General features: G+C 34.6%; 1 protein-coding gene across 14 annotated transcripts in view; it reads left to right on the top strand.

Annotated features, from left to right (window-relative positions):
* Positions 1-2,428: 2,428 nt before the first annotated feature.
* The window catches only part of MEF2A (myocyte enhancer factor 2A), a gene marked incomplete at its 3' end in the record, with an annotated part of 53,045 nt that continues 38,010 nt past the window's right edge, over positions 2,429-17,463 (top strand). For 8 of the 14 annotated variants that reach the window (XM_084253733.1, XM_084253730.1, XM_084253732.1 and 5 more), the window contains exons 1-2: positions 2,429-2,678; positions 6,511-6,714. In XM_084253733.1, coding sequence (XP_084109859.1) covers positions 2,625-2,678; positions 6,511-6,714 — 258 coding nt within the window. In that variant the 5' untranslated portion in view covers positions 2,429-2,624. The remainder of the gene's footprint in view (positions 2,679-6,510; positions 6,715-17,463) is intronic. The other 6 variants (XM_084253728.1, XM_084253727.1, XM_084253724.1 and 3 more) reach the window with 1 other exon arrangement.

Here is a 17,463-nt window from a genome sequence, read left to right as displayed (position 1 = left end):
TTCCATACTTTTTATTGTCTGCTGAAATTCTTTATTTTGGTTTTTAATACTTTGAACACATTAAATGACCTTATTTAAGAGTCCTTTTTTTGTCAATACTATTACCTGAATCTACTGTGTGTCTTATTTCTATTGACATTATAAAATCTTGGTTTTTCAGTCAGGTCTTGACTGTGTTTTTTGTTTTTGTTTTTGTATATTTTGTATGAAAAATAAGATAATTTGAACTTTGGTGATATCTTTGTGCTTATATTTACTTTTGCTAAAATAAAGATCTTACTAGCATTAGCTAAACTAATGCCGCTAGTCAGTTCACATTACCTTAATACAATTCTTGAAAACTGCTCAATTTCTCAGTTTCTCGGCCAGTGTATTTAGTATCTCCGAATAACTTAAGGGGGGAAATGAGTTTGACATCTACTCTCACCTATTTCTTCTAGATATTAATCATGATGTCTACTCTCACCTGTTCTTTCTCAGTATAAATTGTCACTGTCTTTAAAGTTGCCTGGTGATTTTAAACAGATTACTTTTTTCTTTCTTTTTTACTTCTCAGCGGAAGGTTGTCTTGAAGCAACCTACTTCACTGTCAGAAACAAAACGCTCAGATGTTGTGTGTTGGAATTCAGAATTTTTAATATTACACAAAATACTATAGTGCATTTATTTTACAGGTATAATATCTCTGTTGTAAAATATATGAATATTTTTGTGGTTTACTACAGTGCAAATTGTCATAATGGGAATTAGATGCAATGTGATCTGTTAGGGAACATGATTTGGAGGAAGCTGACTTACACTGTTTACAATGTAATCTGTTAAGAAAACGAAAATATTCTACAACAAAGCTGCTTGCTTGATGGGTTCCCACCAGTGACTAGTCATCTTTCAGTTCCGCTCTTGTTCCCTGCTCCCTCTTGTCATGGGACTTTTGTGTGTTTTTCTCTCTGCTTAGTATATATGCTCTTAGACCCAGGGAAGCCTTCCCTGACTCATGAATTTAAATCAGATAAATGAAATTTAAAATTTTGAATTGTACAAGCTTATTTTTATGATGGTTTGCTTAATGTTCTTTTTTCTCCTATAGACTGAACTCTGAGATCAGAAATCATTTTTTTTTCTTGAACACTCATGTGTCTAGGTCAGTGTTTGAAAGTACACTTATTGCAGGCAGGTAATAAATTAGTAGGTTATAGATTTTGCTAGTAGATGATCAATTAATGTTTGTGTGAATGAGGAAAGAAATACATGCTGGTCATGGTAAGAAATGAAAGCCTCCTTGGTTTTGAGCAAAAAGCCAGATTTGAGCAGTAACACAGGATTTGCACAGTACAATTGAAGTTTTATAGATATACATGCACAATACTAAAAGTAATTCAGCAAAATTCCCGAGAAATTGTTACTTTTCTTCTGTCTACCCATACATGTTATTATGTAAGTTTTAAAGTTTTAGGCTTTTGACATAACCATTCAGATTATATCAGATTATATCATTTCATTACCAGTCATTCTGTTGTAGAGATAAATGGAATAAAAAATTTTGTTCTTGATGGATTCAGTCTCAGAGGAAAATGGACTTGGGATTTGTATACACATTCATAGATAGGTTACTTTAGTTTATATTAGGTCAATTGGTCTTTGTTTCATCATGGTGATGACATTTGAACTGACTCTTGACTCATAAAGAGTTTCTTAAATGTTTAAAGAAATAGTACTTCATTTAAGTGCATATTATTATGAAAGTATATTTTGTCTTGTTGGATATCAGTGAATAGTAATTTTGCCGGTGATTAAGACCCTTTGCAAGAAGAGTTTGCAAAAGCATATTGGATACGTCATCATTTGATATAGAAACCATCAGAAGTTTTTAAGGCAATTCCATTATGATATCAGTGAATAGTAATTTTGCCGGTGATTAAGACCCTTTGCAAGAAGAGTTTGCAAAAGCATATTGGATACGTCATCATTTGATATAGAAACCATCAGAAGTTTTTAAGGCAATTCCATTATGTTTAAGAGAAGAGGTTCTGGCGCCAGACTCCCTGAGTTCATATCCTAAGTTCTTCCCCTCTCTTACTGACCTTGGACCCATCTTTTAATATCTCTGTGCTCGGTAAGGTACCCCTATTAATAAAATGGAAATGATAATCATAAACAACTTTAAGATTACAATTAGGAGTGAATTAGTTCATATCAGGTACTTCAAAAAGTGCCTGGCACATAGAAAAATCTCAGTATTGGCTCTTGTTCTTACTGTTATTGTATGAATTCAGAAAAACTCAAAGGTTATAATTGCCAGAACTAGAGGCATGAAAATTATCATGAGGTGTTTTAGAGGTAAAATTGAAAAGCTTCAACTTGTTAATTTTCTATAACCAGAAATGTCAATTATGCTGTGTGCAGCATAGGTCTGAAACTTGTATAATACTATCATGCTTTGCAGATTTATGGAATTTAAAATTTTCTAATTTGTGTTTTCTTTTACATCTTACAGAATATTTTCAGCTGTAACCCTTGGACTAAAAGCCGAAATACTCAAAACTGTGTACGATGCATTAGGGTATTGAAGAAAATTAATTTCTGAATCAAATTTTTGGAATATAAGGAAGGAAAGGTAACTGAAAATGGGGCGGAAGAAAATACAAATCACACGCATAATGGATGAAAGGAACCGACAGGTAAACAAAATTTTTAATGTACCTATTTAATGTAAATTTTTTAAGAGGAACATAGTATAGAATGGCTAAGTCTTTCTTAATTTCAAGTCTAAATTTTTTATTTCCAAAACTGTGAAAAAATATTAACAATCACAAACTTTTGGCATTTTTTCCTGTATCTTTTCACGAATTCCTTTTCCCCATCATTACAGACTTCACAAATGTTAATTATAGAAAATATAGGCAAAAGATGGAAAGTAAAATCATTGCAGTACTGTCACTACTATTCATTATATAGATTTATCTTTTATACATTTGATTATATTTGCTGGTTTTCTGTATATTGATCATTGTTTTAAGTTATTACCTCTTTCATAATTTAGGTAATATATAACTGCACTTGTTAGTAAATGTATTCTAGTGGGTTAAATTTTTTGCTTAAGCAGTAAACACTGATTTTTTTTTTGCAACTCTTTATTATAAATATTTATAAAACATTTATGTATAATACTCAGCTGTAATTAATAAAATGCGGTGAACTTATATTCAGTGCCAATGCCAGTGAACCTCTATAAATTTAGGATTATTATAATACTACTGACATGTGGACACCAGAAATTGGAAGAATATAGAACAGGATTGGCAAACTATGGTTTTAGGGCTGACTGCCTGTTTTTTCAAATAAAGCTTTATTAGAGTAGTCCATGCTAATTTTTTAATGGATAGTCTATAGCTGCTTTTACATTACAACAGTATAGTTGATTAGTTGCCACAGAAACTGTATGACCAATAGGTCTAAATAAAATCTTTACTCTCTAGCCCTTTGAGAAAGTCAACTTGTTGGTTTAGAGAGAAGAAGGAAAAATAATTATATACATTATTATAAATGAATTACAGCTTAAACCCATATATAGAAAAAAATACTACTCTGGGTAGGTTGCATATCAGGAAAAATTCCAAAAACAATACTGAAGATCTGCAGAATTTGAGTAGTTGTGCACCTGGTAATACTGATTTAATTGGAGACAAAACTTAACTGAGCAGCTGGTAGATATGTTAGTAGGAATAATTAGACCTGCTGGTAAACTGGATTGAAGAAAGTCTTTTGAACAGTGATAGATTATTTTCTTTTAAAAATTCTTATTTTATTTTATTATATTATATTATTGCATAAATTATTTGTGAGATTGGTCTGGAATTTTTTTTAAAGATTTATTTTTATTTATGCATACAAGAAGTGGGGTGTAATGCAGTTTGCAGCAACATGGATGGAGCTAGAAGGGATCATGCTCAGCGAAATAAGCCAGAAAGAAAAAGAAAAATACTGGATGGTCTCACTCATAGCAGGAATTTAGAAAACCTAAATATAAGAGACCAGGAAAAAGACTAATTAATACAAAGTAAAAATCAAAATCAACAAGCAACTATAAACCAGAGACACACTACGGGGCGGAGGGGAGGGTCAGGGAGAGGAAGGACTAGAGTCAAAATAAGGGGGGGGTGCAATTGTATGGGGAGTATAACCAAAATGAAAATGCATACATTGTGCAAAGATGAAAAATGATGTAAGAATTTTATAAAATAAAATATTAAAAAAAAGTAGGTTACAAGCCCGAGGTATGGGGGTGTGTGAGAGACAGAATGGGGAGCAAAACAGGTGGATCTGCTGAAATACATTGCTGAGGAGAGCATTGGGTGAGGCAGGAGAGGTCTGCTGCACCATGGGGGTCAGCTCCCTGGCCAGGGGTTGAATACATGCTGCAGTGGCTGGTGATGGCTTGATAGCTCTGAGACTTAAACAAACCCTGCGCCACCAGGGATGCCCTCGTCTGGAATTTTTTTTTTCTTATATCATTGTTAGGTTATGACAAGGTGTATTTCACTTATAAATTAAGTTGGGATATGTTCTCTAGAGAAGTTTGTGTAGTATATGTGTTTCCTTGTGGGTTTTTTTTTCCTAGTTGATTGGTCCTGCTGAGAGTTTTATTAACCCTTTCAAAGAAGGAACTTTAGTCTTTATTGTATAGTTGTTTTAAATTGCATTAATTCTGTTTTTTTCTTGATACTATCTTCCTGGATAGCTTTTGGACAGTGGTTCTTTTACATATCTTCAGATGGAAGCTTAAATCATTGACACAGCTTTCCTCTTTTCCCCTGACAAATTTATATAGCACTAATTTTTTCCCTATAAGGGAAAACGTGAATGTGAGACACATTGATTTAACTGTGTCTCACAAGTTTTAGTATTTTGTCATTTTCCTATTGAAAATATTTTCAAATTTATACTGAAATTTCTTCTTTAACCCATGATTTGCTGGAATCTGTTGCTTGATTTCTAAGAAATTGGAGATTTTTGTTATTAAAGTTAATGATTTTTAGTTAATGATTTTTAGCTTGATTTTGATTGTGTCATGTGAAATGTTGAAACATGTTAGGACCCAGCTTTTTGTCATTTTGGTTAAGTAATCCATATGCTCTTGAAAAATAATGTTGTTGTTGGTTATAGTGGTGTGGTGTGAGTTACAGTGGTGTGAATATGAAAACTGGGGCAAGAGAATTAGACTAGGTTAGAAACTGCGTGTGTGTGTTAGTTCCTGTTCCTAGGAATTATAAACTACTTGCATAAAGATGACAGGGATGATTGAGTGTATATATAGGGGATCAGGCCCTGGACAAACTTGTTGATGATGAAAGGGTAAAGGTCTTAATATGTTTGTAAGAGAGTAGTAGATCATGGAATTTAAAGAGGGGAGAAAGGACTTGAGAATAGATAGTAATGAAGTGGTGAGTCATGTGGATTGGAGGACTTGCTTAAAAAGTTGAAGAATTTCTGGAGAGGTAATACAAAATAGAGCTGAAGAGGAGACAAAGTGGAATGCATGAATTGAGATTTGGAGGTGATATGACTATAGTTGATTGCAGAGTTAAAGGTGTAACAGCAGGAATGGGTGATTGATGTCTGATGGAAGCTGATCATTTGAAGGGTGGGACATAAAAGAACTGGCCAAGGTATAGGCAGTTTTTTTTGTTTGTTTGTTTGTTTGTTTTGCAGGTGCTGAAGTCAGCAGAGATAAGAGTAGGGCTAGAAAGAGAATACATTTATCAGTCCATGAAGGAGAGTGACCAGAGCCATTTGGTGTCCATCACAAAGGGGATCATTGGGTCGTGTAATTCATGGTATAATCTTCAAAATATCTGGGGCTTTTGAAGGGAATGGAAAGAAAAATAATTTGGAAGAGAAAATAGGAAGCAAAAAAAAGGAGATGGCTTCAGGGCCTTGAGTATAGGGGTGGTGATACTTGAAAACAAACAAGAGTTGGTCTCTAATTGAGAGTTTCATTTAGAGAAAGAAATATTGAGAGAAGAATTTGAGGATGTTGGGGAATTTGTTGATCATAGACTGAATTTCAGTGAATGCAATAGAAGGGCTTTGGAGGGAGGACAAATGTGAGTTAGATTTATGGATATGGTTAGTTGTTTAAGGATTAAAGTTTGAATGACGATGAGTTACTTGGGAGTGGGACTTGCGGTTTCCAATGGTAACTTTAAGATGAATGATAACACTGATCAGCTGTCTCCTGCTTTGGTTCTTCATCTTATGCAGTGGGGTGCAGTCAAGGATAAGGGAATACTGCCTAAAGATTCTGTTCTCAGAGCTGGTAGAGATGTGAGGTAAATGTAGGCCTCCAGCAAGGAGAGGAAAGAAGATGCTCACGTGGAGCGTGGGACCGGGGATTATTTCTGTTGTTGAAACCCGGCCCCAATATTAAAAAAGGAGTTAATCTTCAGGTAGCCTCTATTCAGGTACTACTAATGCTTTTAATAAAAATACACCTTTTTTTTGGTTGTCTAGGTCACCTTTACAAAGAGAAAGTTTGGCTTGATGAAGAAAGCCTATGAACTTAGTGTGCTCTGTGACTGTGAAATAGCACTCATCATTTTCAACAGCTCTAACAAACTGTTCCAGTACGCCAGCACTGATATGGACAAAGTCCTTCTCAAGTATACAGAATATAATGAACCTCACGAAAGCAGAACCAACTCGGATATTGTTGAGGTAACGCGCATATCTAGTAATGCTGGAATTACAAGCAAGAATTAAATCTTCCATTTAGCAATTTAACCTGCAGATTGCATTTTACATACAAAGCAGAAATTAGTTATAGATATGTCTTTTCTGTAAATTATTTCTTAGAAGGATCTAGTTATCACTATATGATGTCCACCCACTTATGTTATAAACATTCTTTTCATTCAGAAAAACCAACTGGACTGTTGTACCCTGTGTACCAGTAAAATCTAACATTTCATCTATTACTTGTATGAGTTTTTAAAATTAAGATGGTAAGAAACTGTCATTTTGGACAGAAGTTAGTTTTAATGAGTTAATCATTTCACTATGTCACTGACTACCTACACCTCGGAACATTAAAGAAATGGAAGGAAATGATGTAAATAGTATTTATGTTGTGTTAATAGTGCTTTTGTAGTGAGGGGAGGATATGTTTTCTCTTTTTTCAATCTGCTGCCTTTCACTATCTCTTGTAGTTCTCTCAACCTAATTAAGTTAAAAATAAGGATAAGGAAATATTTAGAGCAGATTCATCTATGTAGAAATAGTGTTTTAAAACAAAATCTTCAAAAAGGAAAACCAGGGCCTAGGGATTAAGTCTCAGCATTATCGCCACTATGGCCTTTGCTCAATCCCTGGCCACGGAGCTGACCCACATGTGGTGCAGCAGACCTCTCCTGTCTCACCCACTGCTCCCCTCAGCAGTGTATTTCAGTAACTCTGCCTGTTCTGCTCCCCACTCTGTCTCTGGTGAATCCTCTCACCACCCCGCACCTCTGGCCTACACCCCAGTTATTCTATGCAAAAATAAAAATAGTTCACAAAGGAAAATAAGTATACTTTCCCTATTAATTTTCTCATTGCAAAATCTTACAAAGATTTCAGCATATATATCTAGTAACATTTTAATTAGTTTCATATTTGTCTTTTTTTAATATTTAGTGTTTATTTTAATGTAAAACAGGGATTTTTCAGACATACTGAATATAAGGGATTATTTTGTTTTGATGGAGGATGTAGGGTAACGCTAAGATTTACTTACTTAAAAAGAAACATACTTTGGCTTAGTTTTCTAATATTAGAAAATGTTTCAGTGTATTAGGATTTCCTTGGTGAAAGTACTGAAACCACGTGACATGATGCATAGCTAATTTTAACAGAAGAAATGAAGTCCAATGTAAATTTTATTCATATATTTGAGATTAAAATCTAGAGAAAGGTGCTTTGACTTTATTGTGTAGAAAACGAATTTATTTATCTCCACGGATTGTTACAGTTCTGAAAATTCATTTACAATTTCCCCCATGTTTCTTTGCCTTAAAGAGAACTACACATTCCTTTTTGGACAGTAATTGATTTAGATTGTTATTATAAAATTTTTGCTATTTGTTTTAAAAAAATCTATTTATCTTTTAGCAATTCATCCATTATTTGAAATGTGAAGTAAAAGGATAGCGTAATTGCAGCCATCGCTCATCCCTGTTACTTAATTTGCCTGCAGTTTTAATTAAAGGGCTCACTGTTGTGAACCTCCCTGAAATGTACTGGAAGGTTTTGATTTTGTGGGGTTTTTTTTTCATTCCAGTTGAATTACATGCTTACATGGTTAGCCAAACCCTTTTACCCAGTTATGTTTATATCACTTTTTTTATATTATTTAGCATTTATGGTTTATTTTACCACTTACATGCAACACAAACTAGTAAACTTTAGTTTTATATTCATCTTAATAAAGTTTTTAATCATACTTCAGTAAATTAGGGGATCGTCATTCAGTTAACCTTTAGAAGAGATTTCACAATTGGATTTCCTTGAAATAGAGAATGTTCCTAGCGTATTTAAAAATGACATGTTATTTTAAAAATATGTATGTTTTTTCACAATTCCACTGCCTTAAGTGAGGCAGAGAAATGTAGCTGACATTAATACTGTCAACAAGTAGGTATTCTCGCTAGTTTCATGATAGAAGATGGCCACCTCCTTAACCCTAACTACTCTGCTCTTTCATCGCAGCAGTTGTTTTTAGTCCCTGGAAGTTGAGGGTACTTCACATAGCCCAAAGCATTCTTCCTTAGAGAATGAAAACTATAGTCTGTTTTAATACTCACAGAATTTTCAAACTACCTCAGTCTTCACGAACTCTTTTGTGGTCAGCAACCAAAGTGTAAGAGTAAATCCCAAACATTTTTTTAGCATTCTCCTATATTAAAATCTGCTTCAATAAGAAGGGAAATTTTCATAGCTCTGTTATCACTTAGGATTTTGATGTTTTCTTTTTCATTAAATTTATTAGCTATATGTGGAAATGACTCACAGTAGTTCTTTACAAAGTTCTGAATTATATAAATACACTGGATAAAAGACATACTGAACTATAAGGGATTATTTTGTTTTAATGGAGGATGTAGGATAACTCTTAAGATTTAATTCACCTTTCTTGTGTGTTAAAGTCTTACTGGGTTAACCATCATTGAAGGAAAATGTTGATTCATTTGTAAGATATGTTTTTTCCCCCACATATAAAATAGGTGATGGTAATTACATCCTTACTATTGATGCTTACATATTTGAATTCTTTTTACCAGTGACTTAATGACTTACTGAGTTATACTAATGCAGCTACAAAGATTGTTGTGAACCAAAGTAGATTTACATGATAACACTAATGACAAGCACTTATATAGAACTCCTTTTGGGCCAAAAGATTTCTAAGTACTTTATAAATATTTCCTTTATGGATATTTTTAGAATACCATTGCAAGTATTTTTCCCTTTTTCACAGTTTTCCCCCCAAACAGTTGTAATTGGAAGCAGACTTTTTAATGTCATTTGTTCGTTTGACAATAATATTTGAGGCACTCTTGTGTGCCATGGACTCAGCAAAAATAATGTTAGTGATTTCAAGCCCCAAGAATATTCGTTTTTGTAAATCATGGAGATAATACAAATTTTATCAACTGAAAATTTTGTATCTATAAACTTAAGACAAATTGATGTGATGGACTCTTTTGCCGTCTCATCTGGCTGAATTCATTAGTAATACATGAGGCGTAAATAGCTATAAGTGATCTATTTTGGAGTTTCTTTATGCGTATGACCAATATTAAAATTAACTGAAAAATTTGTAAACAACTTTCATAAGGCCTCTTAAGACAGAATCTTGAGTATATTAAAATGAAGTCTTCTGTAGATGTATTTCTCTTCTTATGTATCCTACACATAAGCTCTTCTATGAAGGAAAGTAGGATGAATGGGTGTGCTTTTTAATAGTCTTGTGGTGGTAACCACACCTGCTTAGTCCGTGGCATGAGGGTTCACGTGTGTTATGCCTGTGGAATTAGATTTAGCCTTTTTTTGGGAGCACTGAATAAATAGAATAAAAGTAGTTGGTGATTAAACACTGTGATCACAAACAGACGATAACTTGGTACACACATTTCTCTACCTTTTAATTTTATTTAACTATTGTTATAGGATACCTATCTGTAGAATAGTATTTTACCTTTACTCTTCCTTGTTTCATATTACCTATATTTTAAATCAATTACCTGTGTTTTAAAACAATTTAAATATTTTAAATTGTTAAAATTTTAAATAGTTTTTAACATTTGATTGTTGATAAAAATGTGAGGAATTATTTCTATGTAGCTTTTAAAATATCAACAGCATGTACATATTTTAAATTGTATTTAGGTATTTGAGATAAGATTTGCAGTGTCTTTTAGAATGCATATGCCGTCTGTATGAGAAAGCTAAGTATATGAAAATGGAAATTCACACATTTAACAATTAGGAGATTTTCAGGGTAAACTTTATAAAGGCTTATCATAATTGGGTTTCTTTGAAATGGAGAATATCACTGCTGTGCTTAAAATGATGTCTTATTTGAAAATCTTTATATTCTGCTTTTCAGAAGTATATTCCTTACAAAAATGAGTTTTATTACTTTATTTCCTATATTTTATAAGGAGACATGTTGCAAAGAATGTCATCAAAGACATTCTTTATCTTTTTATGATATTCATCATTGGTGAAAAGAATAGGTGGCAGATTTGTTTGGTCCTATAGAGAGTGGTAATTTAATTGAAATGTACCTAGAAAATTTACAACACCATAATTTTCTTTCAGTAAATTAAGATTTAAAAAATTAACTATGTTATGCAATTTTATAAGAACAGTAGGTGTAACCCACAGTATTAGAAACTAGAGATGGAAATCACCAATCCAGGGGCTTGTCATTGTTCATACACATCAAGTGCTACATAAAAACTTGTCCTAGACCCAATAGAAGAGCTTTGCATCAAAATGAAAATGACACTGAAGGCATGAAGTGAGGGTTTTAGTTGCCGCTACACAATAAACAACTGAGATTACTTTTGTATCCACATTTTTTCCCCCTTACTTTGCAGTAAAATATTTGAAGCATTAAATGCGCCTCAAAATACTTTTAAAATAGCCATGATTTGGTGGCACTGGGAAATAAATAGCTTGTGTGGCCATTCTAATCGCTATACTGTCATATAAGGATGTAAATACAGGGGCCTTGGCCATTCACTCTCTTGTTGCTGTCTTGGGACAGAGTCCCATACGGAAGTGTTTTCTTCACTATAGGAATACTACAGTACTTAAGAAAAATTCCACTTACATTACCCTATTTGATCTTCCTATTCGAAATAAGCATTTTCAGAAATAGAAATTGAAACTTGTATTCAGTGATTGCGTAGAGCAGGGTAGCAATTTACTAACAAGACTGGAATTAGAATTTGGGTTAACCCCTCCCCTACCTTCTTCACACTCTGCCGGCTCACCTTCTACTCCTCCTCCTCCCCCACACACACTTTTGCTCTTGAACTCACTGAATCCTTTGGACCGGAAATATTTCAGCAATAAAAAAATAAAGTTTTATGTACATGCCAGTAATGTATAAGATGTAGCAAACACAAGTAAGTCTTTCCTCAATACCAATTAGAAAATTTGTGTAGATAATTGAAATAAGACTAATAATATTTAAATACTTAATATGATCTGCTATTCCTCTACAACCTTTAATTTATATTGTCTTATTGAACCCTTCTTACTGTCCCCATTTGACAGTAAGTTGAGGAAATTTATACAAGAATAGGGTACAGGCCATATGTGCGGGAGGGTGAGAGGATTCGCCAGAGACAGAGTGGGGAACAGAACAGGCAGGCTGAATGAAATACACTGCTAAGGAGGGGACCATCGGGCAAGACAGGAGAGGTCGGCAGTGCCATGTGGGTATCTTGCCGGCCGGCCGGGTTCAAACCCACACTGTGGAGGTTGCGGACAGCTTCACAGTGCTGTGCTCAACCGCCTGTTGCCACCAGGGGAGGCCTGAAAGTCATTTTTTTAACAATAATTCCTGCTTTCAAATTACAAAGGAATTTGGGAATAATATCTTAAAGAAGATAGAGAATCAGTATAAGACAAATCTGTCAATTATTAAATAAGAACAGCTGGTAAAGTGATAATATAAGGAAGACATTATCTAAAATGAGCAGCATCAGCCTCACCCAGAGAATTTGCTAGTAATGCAAGTATTGGACTCTACTCCATATCTATTAATCAGAAACTTTTGAGATGAAACCTCAGCAATCTTGTATTCACTTGAACTAACTTGTCTCAAGTTCTCTTGACACCAAAGATTCAAAGTAACATGAAATCTCTTGGCTGTAGTTATCCAACTTACTTTTTATTCCCAAGGATATTCTTTGAAATAGTTTCTAGCAGTGAGCCAACACAAATTTTTAAACCCTCTAAAAAGTATTCAAAACTGTATAGTAATATTGGTGTGATTGAAAAGTCAGGAATACATTTCTATGGACTACTTTCAATTTAGTCCTGTCTAGTTGAATCCTTCGGGTGTTGTAGGGGGTTTAATGGGAGGTGTGGGAGATGGACTCCGGTTCCAAAACTGAGCAGAAAATTATAAATGACTTTGGTCTCCTGAGATCTTTTAGGGATGACCTTACAGAATTGGAGGTGTGATTATGCTTAGGTTTTCTCACAGTATTATAAATGTTCTCATAGAGCCTTTTTGAGCCAATTAGTTTTTTCTGCCCATGTTACAGATGAGGAATGGAACAGACAGGGAGTATTTAAGAGGCTTGCCTAATGTTTTACAGGGCTGCAGTGGAGCAGCAGGGAAAGGGAAAAAATAATGAGGCATCTGAAGACAAGACAAAGCTTACCTCCACCGCCAGCCCCCTGCCCTGCTCTTTTATTCCTAACAGAACCTGAAGCAGCAGGATGGTGACCCACAGGGTGAGGCACGCAATCCTCATGGCCCTCTTCCTTTTCCCACCTCCTGCACCATCACCTCACACAGCAATCACTGTAGCCCTTTCAGTTTCAGTTTGACTCTTTTTATTTTGCTATGTATTTGAATATTATTTATCATGCAATTACTGCTTTTCATTTATGTGCTTGTTACAAGGGATTCTGCATCTCTACGTGTGATTTTTATTTTCTTGAGGTCAGATTTTCCTTCATCAGAGATTGATGTTGTTGATACATAAACAGGAATTTATGGGGAAAGGTTTAAAAATTTTACTTTGTAATATAGTGCACATTTTGTAATGTATTTCTTGTGATTATTGATGGATACCCTATGTCCTTTTTATGTGCCTGTATGTCAGCAATTGAATGTTTTAGTTTTAAGAGTCAGATAACTTGTTCTTCTTTTCCTTGGCATATTGGTCAAATTTTTAAGTAGTGAGAGATAGAACATAACAAGAATTAGGAGAGTGGTCAGAGAAAACTTCCTTTAGAGGTGACACTGTCACCTGAGTCCTTTAAAGAATTGGATTGGATAAGAAAAAGGGTAGAAAAAAGGTTTCCGCATTAAAAAAAAAAAGTCACAGCAGTTACTTTATGGAATGAAAATCAATTAAATATAGCTGTAGTATAGTATAGTGTGTAGAGTGGAACCTAGCTAAGCTTAAAAGGAAACTGGACCCCAAAGAGGAGTCCAAGGTCTTTAACTTTCTCCTGAAAGTTTGGGTACCTATTAAAAGAGCTTACTATAATACTGTTTAGGTTTTAATGGCTATCTTGCAGTTCCCAGCCTATAAATTGTATTAGAATTACATTACCTTTTTTGAAAGGGATTAAAGAAAAAGGGTAAAAGTACTGAGTATTTGTTGTACTCATTTATTTCATGCTATGTGCCAGGCATTGTGCTGGGCAGTAGGGTTACAGTGGTAACATTTCTGTTGTTTTCCTAACAGCATGTTAGATATGTTGGCTACTTTATTTTCCTACTACAGAAGTCCATTGGTTGAATATAATTCAATATCAGTTTAAGACATTTAGAGTCCCAAGATTTTGATGTTTTCTACCCCATGTCATTTGGCATATAAATATTTCACTGCTGTTAGCACTAGAAACTCATTAGAAAGATGAGATGTTTGGTACTAACCATAATTAACAATGTTCTCTGTATGCCTATAAAGTGAGATTTATAGTCTAAATGATTGTGTGTGTGTGTGTGTGTGTCTGTGTGTGTATTTATTTATTTATTTTGAAGTTAACTTTCCTGAGCCAGTTCTCAGACTTCATTTAGGGATCTGGAGTCTAAAGAAAGAGAGATTAAAATAGATTTATCTTGGGCCTCCCCGGTGGCGCAGCGGTTGAGCGCTGGGTTGCGAAGCTGCCCGCAGCCTCTGCAGCACCGGTTCGATCCCCGGCTGCTCCCCGGCCACTGGAGGAGGGTCCCACATGGCGCGCAGACCTTTCCTGCCGCCCGCTGCTCCCCTCAGCAGTGTACTTCGGTCCTTCTGCCTGCTCTGCTCCCCACTCTGGCTCTGGTGAATTCTCTCACCCTCCCGCGCTTCTGACTGTACCCAGTGCATGTGTAGACAGAACAAACAAACAAATAAATAAATAAAACATGCCTCTATTAAAAAAAATAGATTTATCTTAATTATATTTTAAACTTTATAGTTGCAATTAATACTGTACCTATAAACAATTCTATATGGGGGAATGGACTTGTTATAATTTGGAAAAGTCAACATACCTTATAATTTTCTAGGTTTTTGTGTAGTGGGTTGATTCACACCTTTCAGTGTGTGCTTTGATGCTTGTGTTTCCTAAGGGTATTAAAGAATGTTCTATGAAAAATATTGGGTTGTCGGAAAAGTCATGACACATTTTTGCTTAAAAAGCACAGAAAAAATATATCATCACTTTTCTGACAACCCAGTCGTATGAATAGATTGATTATGTTTCTTTACTCAAAAAATTTTTCTTGTAGTTTTTCTTTTTATTTATAAGCAGTAAACTTTTTAAATGTTTTTAAAATGTTAATGACTTAGCAATAACATTTTAAGTGCTTGAGCCTTAGAGAATAAGCCAAAGTTTGATTATTCATATTGGGATTTACCTATTACTAATTCAGTAGAGATACTGTTCTGTCATGCATTTTTTTAAAATAGAAATTTCACTTTGATGTAGCTGGTTTATTATTTTGTGATCATTTATGGACTTGAGTTGTAATTTCCCGAATTTGTCTTGAAAAACCTCAGAAATATTTATGTTCTGGAAATAAGAGCTTAGAAAAGCAACTAGTATTTGTACAGGAATTTTATAATTCATCTTGCTTTTTTATGCCACCAGTTTTCACATAGGATTATCCTATAGTATAATTAAAATATTATTGCTGTTTTCCACATTTTCATAGTTAAATTTTTAGAAATTTGAGCCGTGATGTTACTGACTTTAGACTATAAAATAACAATAATTAAAACAACATGGTACTGTGAATACCATAAAAACAGTGTAATACCATTATACCCTTAAACTAGATACACAGATCAATGAAACATAATTGAAAGCCCAGAAATAAAGCCACACATGTCTCAATACCTGATTTGTGACAAAGGAGCCATGGCCATACAATAGAGAAAGCCAGAGTCTTTTTAACAAATCGTGCTGGTAAAATTGGACGCCACATGTAAGAGAATGAAGTTGGGCATGCTTTAACTCCATGCACAAAAATAAGTTCAAAATGGAATAAAACCTTTGATATAAGACCTACAACAATAAAATACATAGATGAAAGCACTGGGAATATGTTTCCTGACTTCAGAGATAGGTATGTCTTTGGAAACTGAATCTCTAAAGTAAGGGAAATGAAAGCAAAAATAATTAAGACTGCCTCAAGTTAAAAAACTTTACTACGAAAGAAAATATTAAAAGGGCATTGTATTGAATGGGCAAAAATATTTAGATATCGCACAACCCATAATGGGTTAGTATGCCAGGTATACAAAGGACCAACCAACTTAACATCACAAGTAACTCAATCAAAAAATGGACAGCAGATATGAAAAGGGGCTTTACCAAAGAAGATATACAGAAGACCAACAGATATATGGAAAAATTCTAATCATCATCACTTTTAACAAGGGAACTGCAAGTCAGAACGACAGTGATACATCATCTTACACCTGAGAGGTTAGCATACATTAAAAAGACATCATTAACAAGTGCTGGAGAGGATGTGGAGAAAAAAGAACCTTGCACCATTGTTGGTGGAAATGTAAACTTGTGCAGCCATTTTTGAAAGTGGTGTGAACCTACCTTAATAATCTTAACATGAATATACCATATGATCTAGCAGTCTATTTTGGGGTAGCCACCTGAAAAATACGAAGCCATCAGCCGAAAAAATGATATGCTCCACAACTTTATTGTAGCATTATTTTGTACAATAACTAAAATTGGAAACAACCTAAGTGATAGCTGAAGGAGGATTATATCCATACAATGGAATATGGTTCAACTATAAGGAGAGATGAAATGTTGCTGTTTAGAGCAAACTAGAAGGAGCTTAAAGAAATTATGTGTAGCAAAAGAGTCAGAAAAGCAAAGCAAATATTGGTCATTTTCACATAAATGAGTAAAATGAGGACTCAAAGCAGGTGAACTGATAAGCCAAAACAGTTACAAACTAGCAGACTGATAACCAAACTGAGATCTCTGAAGTTAGGAGGAGGGAATGAGAGAGAAGGTCAAAGAGGTAGATGTTGGGAGGGTGAATGGAATGTAGCTGGGTGTGCAAATGAATGAATGAGAAGGTGCAGGGACAGCAGTGAATTTAATTGACATGAATAACTTTGTCAGGTTAGATTTGAAAAGATAGGTTTCATTAATCTAAAATGAAAGATACTGGGGGACCACTGATAAGAGTTCCTAGGATTTTGGCTCTGCCTAAGTAGAACATGGCCAGAATGAGGGGCCACTTGAGATATTTTGAAGATACATTTTGAAGATTTTTTTTTAATATTTATGCATACAAGAGCTGGGGTACAGGCCAGAGGTGAAGGGGGTGATAGGATTCACCAGAGACAGAGTGGGGAGCAGAAAAGGCAAATACACCGAAATACACTGCTTAAGGGAAGCAGTGGGCGAGACAGGAGAGTTCTGCTGCACCATGTGGGTTACTCCCTGGCAGGGATCCAACTCGTGCTGCAGAGGCAGCAGACAGCTTCATAGGTTGCGTCTTAACCCCTTGTGCCACCAGGGAGACCCACACATTTTGAAGATTTTGAAGACACATGAAAGAAAAGCTGTGTCCGACAGGTAGTCAAATTATAGAATAATGTATGGTGAAAAAATTTTGAAAACTATTTCATATTGCTTAGACTTCCTGGTTGTGAACAATTGAAAGACCTGATTGAAACTGGTTTGTTGATTTTTTGCTTTGTT

The sequence above is a fragment of the Talpa europaea genome, assembly GCF_964194135.1.
Source record: "Talpa europaea genome assembly, chromosome: 14".
NCBI lineage: Eukaryota > Metazoa > Chordata > Mammalia > Eulipotyphla > Talpidae > Talpa > Talpa europaea.
The sequence above is the reverse complement of the archived record's forward strand: the minus strand, read 5'-3'. Positions and strand labels throughout refer to the sequence as shown.